The 8,549-nt window shown below is 41.5% G+C and overlaps 1 protein-coding gene across 1 annotated transcript in view; it reads left to right on the forward strand.

Annotated features, from left to right (window-relative positions):
* Positions 1-5,861, forward strand: part of TTLL11 (tubulin tyrosine ligase like 11) — a 1,410,454-nt gene extending 1,404,593 nt beyond the window's left edge. The window contains exon 9 of the mRNA XM_069609505.1: positions 3,365-5,861. Coding sequence (XP_069465606.1) covers positions 3,365-3,654 — 290 coding nt within the window. The 3' untranslated portion in view covers positions 3,655-5,861. The remainder of the gene's footprint in view (positions 1-3,364) is intronic.
* The last annotated feature ends 2,688 nt before the right edge of the window (positions 5,862-8,549 follow it).

The following is an 8,549-nucleotide window of genomic DNA, read 5'->3' on the forward strand; positions in this document are numbered from 1 at the left end:
ACCAGCGGGGCTCAACCACCCAGTTCACCGCGCCGAATCACTGCATATCTAAGGGAGAAAAAAGAGACATTTTAAACAAAGAAAGGCATGCAGGATAGCAACAAAACTAAAGAACAGCAATAAGACCTACCTGAACAATATCAAACGGGCCGGCGTCAGTGAAGTAACTGGACCGCACTCGCCCATGAAAGACAACGCGCCCCTGCAAAGAAGGCAGGACGGAGAGCACGCCTAATTCTACCACAAGGTGAGAAGTGGGTGCCAGAGGGACTGAAATCATACGGGGCTGGAGGGAGGATACTTACCCCAGTCGGTCAGTCTTGAACACAGTCCTCCTGTATTTGCAGGCAGAACCTTCCCCGCAGATCACATCAGGGCAAAGCTGAGAAGCCTGCCAGCGAGTAATCCGGCTGGGTGGCGTCCCTGTGGATACCAGGTGAGCGTAACAGGTGGCTTCATGAGAAATGATGTGCAGACCAGGTCCTTATTTAGTCATCTTGTTCAAGGTTCAGTGATTGCAGCTGACTATTGGTTTGCAGTACTTGAGTTGTTCGTTTTGATGTTCTGCGAAGAGGAAGAGGAAGTTTTAATGAAGAGTTATGAGTTATGGAGTGTTCAAGGATTGTGATTGGTGAAGGTACTTGTGTATTTTGTCTTCATTGAACTACCAATTGCTCCCTTTACGTATTGTACATTTAGTTGCAAGAAAGTGGTTAAACTTTTAAATGTTGCTGCTTGAGTGGAAAAATAAAGAAACGAGAGGCATAAGACTTGCCTCTGTGTTTTTATTACAATCTGGTCTTTCTTTTACTAACAGTTTGGAAAATCTAGATTTATATTGCAGAGGTAACCATTTCAATTTGCAAGATGCTAGCCACATATGCAAAGTCATTCACCCCCAGTATTGTCCACATGCAAACAGTTCACCAGTTCTTACCAACAGTCAGTTATCACTCACCACTGAATAGTGGGGAGTGCAGATATCTAGGCTTGATAATGCATTTCTGGTTTCATCATCAACCAGGAGATCTCTATTAATTTCTGCTTACTAGACTAGAGAGGGAGAAGTTATTTGAAAGAGGACGTTGGTGGTAGTCAGCAGGATGAGTTGGTGTATATTGACAGGAGAAGGAGATATATGGAGGAGGAGGTTGGAGTAGAACATCATGAGGTGGTTGGCATGCAAAGTCAGCAGGAGGTGCATGAGGTTAGCGATATGGTAGCTTGCCAGAGCAGGAAAGCATTCAAATGCACTCTTGGCCCAATGCTGGGGGTAGTGATGAGACCCAAATCTGAAGGTGTTAAGCCCCCAATTTTGCATTTGTATTCATTTGACGAACAGGGATGTCAATTTCGATCAGAAATGGCATTCCAAGGAAGGGTACCTGTACAGTAGCGCAAAGATGAGAACAAGTGATGAGCCCAGTTTGACAGTGTTAAAAAGTGGCACATGTATCGGGAACAAAATAAATAGAATACAATATATACAAGAAAACAGGTGGCTTACAAAGTTAACATTAACCTAAGGGGGCATGTACTTCAATCTTAAATTGAGTACTTTTTAAACATATACAAAATTACATTATTAAGCATCACTGGAGGGAGTAGTGGAGTAAGGTTGGGAGGATGGGAGACACAGTAGGGAAGATATAAGTGAAGTTTAAGCCGAGCTTTGAAGAGATCCATAGTTAAGCTGGCTTTGATCGTTACCTGCAGGTGGAACCGGCACTGTAGCATTGCATCAAAGAGGAAGTGGAGGAGTGGAGAGAACCATAAGAGAGTTAGACGATAAAACCAACTTCAGCTTTCCTCTTTTAACTGGGAAAGCCTATACCAGTTGGCTTGGCCTTAATGTGCAGATGATACACAGCTTTACATAAAGATCAATAACATCTATCTGCTCCAAAACTCTGTCCCTCACTCAAGCCCGGATGTCAAGTGCCTTCCCTTAAGCTGACTCATACAAAGGCCAAATTAATTTACCAGGGAAACCCCACCAAGCATGCCCAAGTCGACAATTGGTTAACTGGCATGGTGCTCAGCAGATGCCAGCCTCAACTCCCACCCTGTGCAAAATGTCTCTTTTACTATCAGCTCTGACATCTCATTCAACACACATCACCAAGAAGACCTACGTTGCATGGTACCAGCTTACACTCCTCCACAAATTCAAGCCTTTCATGTCTGCCCTGAATTTCAGAACAGTTGTCCAAGCCCTGGTTCCCATCCTGGCGGTAGCAACTCCCTACTCGCAGGTGTCCCACATGCCAAATTGGTCCCTTTGAAAGCTGACCAGGATGCTGCAGCATCCATCATCACAGGAGTAAGAAAATGTGACCCTATTATCTCCATCCTCAGGGTGCTGCACTGGCTAACCATGCACACATGCATCATGTTCAGGACGGCCTGCATCACTGAGAAACTCACTGTCTCCTGTGGCTACCTGCAAAAGGGTGAAAATCAGGAAACAAGCCTTTTCCTGGTGTGATCCCTGCCTCGCCAACAAGTTACCAATGCAAGACTGCCCCCATCTTATGAATCACTGCTTTCCACACTCTATCCTTTCTCCCTCTTTACCACTACCACTCAGCCCAACAGGGATCCTCTGTTGCACATGCATCCTACTGTTAACCCCTGAGATGTGTCTCCTTTGTACAGTGCTCCTTTGCTGCCAGCTAGATTTGCACATTCTAAATCCCATATATTAATGTCAAGGAGTAGCTGCGGTTGTATCTTCAACTCGTGGTGAAGACAGTGTTACTGGATTACCAGGGGGACCGGCGTTGGTAGTATCACACCATCAACATGAGAATACTCGTGGACAACCAGAGAGAGTACCTCATAGACTGGCATTGACGGGGTGGTGCCCCAAACCGTTGTGCACTTGATAATGAAACCCTGAAACTGTTTTAACTTTTGTGGAGAGACTGTCCTGACACTTTGTTTTGAGTTTGAGCTTACCCAGAAGAGAACCCTTTTGTGATAATTAAAACCCAATTTCCTTGAGCTTGTTTGGCCCCCTTATGGGCTCCCATCGATTATTTAGATGAGATATATAGGCGGGTCACGTGTGTCAACCATGTCACACATGATTTCCATCTAGATTGACTTTCCTGGTCTGGCCTAGCCTGTCACCTACTCTGCCATCTCCCAGTCTGAAAAAGACAGAAGAAAAGAATCCTACTTGACAATGTTCACAACTCTCTGAATCATTTCTGTGATAATCGATTTTGGCTGTGTTGGCATGCTAGATCTTTGGTCTTAAGAATGAGGCCTGCTTGATTTGTAGATTGAATGTTATAGGAAAGGTTTGAAAAGCCACTTCATGGATGGTGTTGTAACAAATTATGTGTTCTTTTCACAGGGATGTGCTTGCAGGCCTTCGTGGAAGCCTTTCTGTATCTTGCTCAACGGCGATTCAAGACCTTTCCTGTTCACAAGCAGGTAGAGGCACTGATTGATATGTGTGAATGCTCCCTTGAAACTCTGGACGAGAAGCGACAACCATGCACCAGAGGGATGGCTGACCGCAGAACGGCCCTCGTTGGTTGCCAGTCTGAAGGACAACACACAGCGCCGCCAACTCACGTTCCCCTCTTGAACCGCCCAAGCACTGCCAACAAACTTGCAGACTACAGACCGCCGCGGTCTTGAGGCGCGTGCCTTCACACCAAACCAAGGAAAAGTAAAAGGGCATACAGGACAGTGCTGAAAATAGGGCACCACTATGCTGCAGCTGGCAAGAAAGAGGATGCCAAGATCTTCCAGCTAATATTCGTTTTTCGCTATTGCAATTTACGCTGATATATATTCTGCCGAAAGTACTCCTTTCCAATGGACACTTCCCCAGAGCCCCAATCATTTATTATTTTCTATCGTTCACCTTTATATAATACATAAAATGACGAACTGCATCTTTTATTTTTAGTTTGTGCGCAATTCAAGCTCAGCGACTAATGCTGGGAGGAAAAAGCGCAAAATTCGAACTGGCATCAAGGGATCGATGTAGAAGCCTAAAAGCGCCAGCTGCTATAAAGCAATTTCAGCTTCCATAACAGTGGTGCAGTAGTACACTGCTGGATCCGCCATCCCTTCCAACCTGTACCTTACTGCTGCAACACTACTAGCTCAGGCGTCCTTGACCAGACCACCTTCCAGGAAGGGAAGGCCAACATCAGTGTCACATCCCCTTACCTGATGTCTCCTTCACATGCAATTTCAAGATGTTCTCTTTGAGTGTAGAATTGCACACATAGGTAGCTCTGTACCTCGCTCTCACTGCTGTGCAGCTTTGAACATGTGGGTCTTTTTACACACTATAAGTCCCACAACTCTTAATTGTCTGCTCTGTTAATGCGTTCCTGCCGTTTACTCTGATCGCACATTGGTCTTGGTACGTCTCCCCTTGCTGTATTTATTATGTACATACTTCTTGATGCAGAGACTTGCTTCTTTGATCACTATTAACCTATTCACTCCAAATGCATAAGGGATCATGTAGGTGTACGCCGAGCTTGACTAGTAACAGATTCCACGTTGTCAATTAAAGGAAGAGTTCGTTTGAGGTACAGGTAGATAATTACTTTCCTTTGATCGCGTAGAGTGGCAAAAGTCTGAGGGATTCGCACTTAGCTCCCAATCAATGTCATAGCCATGGGACCACAACTGAGGACTATAAGACTCTCCACCCAACCAATACTGAATGATTCCGCTGTGCTTTGCTCTCGCAGTGTCTCCATCTCCCAGGTCTGATTCTTGGAGATACTCCTGACCCCACATATAAGCTCCAGAGATGTCTACTTTTTGCTACTTCTAGGTAAACAGAAGCACCAAAGGGTGAGTGAGGGCCTACTTGATGCACTGACTTTGGTGGAGACTTCTCTGTTTTAACCAAAAGGGGAGGCACCTTATGAGAAATTGCCACGAAAGGGTCGCACTTGGAAAACCATAGAAAGTCACACTTCGAAATTATATGGTCTGCCATTGGACAATATTCAATTTTGTTTTGATATATCTTGAACTTTTGCTTGTTTTTTTGTTGTTGACTGAAAACAGTTAGGCTGAGTGCATGTGTCGGAAAATGTATAAATCATGATGCACGATTTGCAGAAAAGTTTTCACTTCAGTTGGTGTTTTACAGTTTTAGGATACAAATATATGATGGAATAAAAAGGGACAGCACTGACATGGCATGCGGCAAAGCTGAAGATTTTCTACAGGAACACATTGTGTTTTAATTGTATTTATTTATTTATTTTCTATGGCCAGATTCGGGTCTCCCATTTGCATGTTAAGGACTGCAGCATGCCATGGATGGCTCCATGCCATTGTGGCTCCACCTCTCCAGTCCTGGGCTTTTCTTTTATAAGTCAGTGTTCCATTGGTGCAGTTTAAGTTAGACAAGGATATAATGAAAGACAAGGACTGGCAAAGTAGTGTCCCTCTGACTCGGCGATATCGTAGCCATACCATAATAATGGAATTGAGACGAGGGGAGTTCAAGGCTTCTGTCCAGAGGTCATCTGTCTAGCATGACTATTAAACGCTGTATGATGTTACTCACACAATGATCCTTGTCTGGTTTTCAGATGAAGCAGGACCTGTTCCACCCTTTTCCCACTCAGACCTCACCACAACTTTGGGTGCTGAAGATGGTCCAGGGGTTGGGATTTCAGTGTCAAACATGTGCATTTCTGACTGAAAAGTATGTTTGGTTTCCCCAAACTAGGCTATGACACATTTTGTTATCTGTATTTCAATGTAGGATTCTTTGCACTGTGTAAAAGCAAGGCAAGATTACATGTTTGTATTTGTTTTGTCTGTGGCATCGAGAATTTAAAGGTTTTTCTGATTTACCATCATGTTATTCTAGCCTTAAAATGCTTTGTACAATTGTTAAAATATGCACCTGTTCTGAGCCTCTTTCTTGCAAATAAGCTTTGATTTCAACCAGCGAAAGGAGCGTTGTGAAAGTTAACATTATATCATCTTGTCAATGTGAAGACATTGCCATCCTAGTCCTCAAAGCTCTTCATGGAAAAAGCCAAGATTAAGTGGCTAGTCTCATTTCTTCCCGCCACGCTGCCCTCTGCCCGCCCCCCACCTCCGGAAACCTCAAGACCCCTGTGTTTTTCCAGCACAATCTTGATCAACATCTTCCATCTCCTTCACAGGGACATGCATGAGAGGGTCAAGCCTTATCATAACAAGTGCCCCCTCTGGAAGACTCTGTTTCACCACCAACCTCCTCCACTGTCTAAAACGACTAGCAGCTACTTCCAAGATATTGCTTGAACGCCCCCTTTCAGGGCACCATGGACTCACTGTGCTGGGCACAATAATGGCTTCCTGCAATATATTGCGCCTTTCAGATTTCCAAACTAAATTATAAAGTTTGTTCAAAGTCTTGAAGAAGCTTAACATCATTGAGTCAAGTTGGCCTTACTGGAGCAAACCTGCTTTCTTTGCTTTTTGCAGATTTCAAGGCATTATACTGTGCTTCCTCTATGAAAGCTCCATTCTGAATGAATCTTTTTTAAAAATGTATTTATTGTGTAATTGGTTTTAAAACTTAAAACCTTTTAAAATGCAGTTACATATCAATTGTATACAAACAAACGTATACATATTATTTTGATACATAATTAGACTTCCATTTTTCATTTTACAACTAATACAAAAGTTCTATAAAAATTCCATAAAATCACATACTAACATAGTTCAAAATCAATTCATTTTTCGTTCTACAATTGCTCAACCACTTTATAAACTGTTCACTGTTCAACCCTAGTCAAAATTGATATATTCTCTTGTGCCAGTCCCAAGTTGGCAAATTCTGTAAATATAACCACATATCTTCCATTGATAAAACCCCACATTTTAACCAACTATTTCTAAAACAACTTTCCCTGTTTTCTCGTCAATATTGGGCATGACAGTAGCAAATATTTTAATAATTCAACGTCTTCTACAGTACTGACAAACATCAATAACCGATTCCTTGCCACATAGAGCATTTTATTTAGTTAATCAGAGGTTCAGTCTGAAGCACAACAGTACGTTACCGAACCTATTCGATTGAAACTTATGTAAATAGGGGCGCAGACATTTACCATCTTTTGTACATTATTCAAATCTATGATATTCTTATTTTGTCAAACTATCAGCCGTTGCAGACCTGCCTGCCCTCCACTAGTGCTTCTTAAATGCATAGCGATTCTTTAGTAATTCCTCATATTCCGGATCGTACTTATCAAGCCACAATTTATAATTTATAAGGTGCCATTCGACATTATCCTGTTCAACTTTTTTTAACTCTGCAGATAAGGAGTGGCAAGGTGGACATTTGAACTTATTACAAAGTAGAATGTTCTTCGATAAGATCTGAGCATTTAACGAAATAAGACCTAGCTTGAATCTTACTGCTGCTTTTTGAGTTGAGTTTGGAAGGAAAACACCTTTTTCCAGATTTGACCTTCCATAATGGCTAAATCCACTTCCTCCAGTAAGTGTTACATTTCTTTTCCATATATAAGAGAAGGCAGCACCTTTGCTTCATAAAACTTCCACACCAGCAGGAGTGAGAATTTACCATATTTATAGTTTGTGTTTCATCCAGATGGCTAGACTTATAGCTTTTTTTAAATTATTATTTGTATATGGTTTATATAAACCTTTACAAAAAACAGTCATTAGAAAAACATAATAAAAACACTGTGATTAATACAATGTCATAAAAATTAATACAATTTCATAATACAGTACTTATTGCATACTAACCTAGGCGATTATCATCTAAGAGATGTACATTACTGACCACACATTCCAATGGATATCTTTGCACACTAACCTTTACATATTATTTATCTAATATTTCATCTATTTTACACACAATTTTTAGAAATGATAAAACTTAGTTTTAACGTAATCGAGTCAGCATGTATCAAAGTTAACCAAAACTGGTATCTCTTGATCCATTCCATATTGACAAAACAGCTCAAATACTTTATCCTATAGGCCAATCATTCCGGACACAACAATAGTAGGTGAAGCAATGACTCAACTTCCTGAGGATTTTTACAATGTCTACACATATACCATTTGGCACTTCCTTTGGATTACGTATCCAATTCATTTATTCATAGACAGAACATTGAATCTAAATCTCATTATTCCCATTTTCAACGTTCTGCTGGGGAATTTCAAAAGATAAGATTCCATTGTGCCAGGTATTTTTTGTGGAGATACCACCTGGGCATGGATGCTTGAATTAAGTATGTCCTCCCTGGTCCAATCTAAGCTCTTATTGATGTTTTTTTTTATCTTTATGGGATTGGATCTTAAGAGGTTGAGGGAGAGACACACATTTTCTAAGATGATACCACATTCATCCCTAAGATCCTTCATGAAACCTACAGTATTATTAATGCCTAACAGTACATATAAAGACTGGCACCCTCAGAGGTTTCACATTTTCTTAACAAAATTAATTTTCTCCATGCCATATTTGCTTCCAATAGATTGCAGACCAATCTCGTAAAGTATTACCT

The sequence above is a fragment of the Ambystoma mexicanum genome, chromosome 8 (genome assembly GCF_040938575.1).
Source record: "Ambystoma mexicanum isolate Mex_15411 chromosome 8, UKY_AmexF1_1, whole genome shotgun sequence".
Lineage (NCBI taxonomy): Eukaryota > Metazoa > Chordata > Amphibia > Caudata > Ambystomatidae > Ambystoma > Ambystoma mexicanum.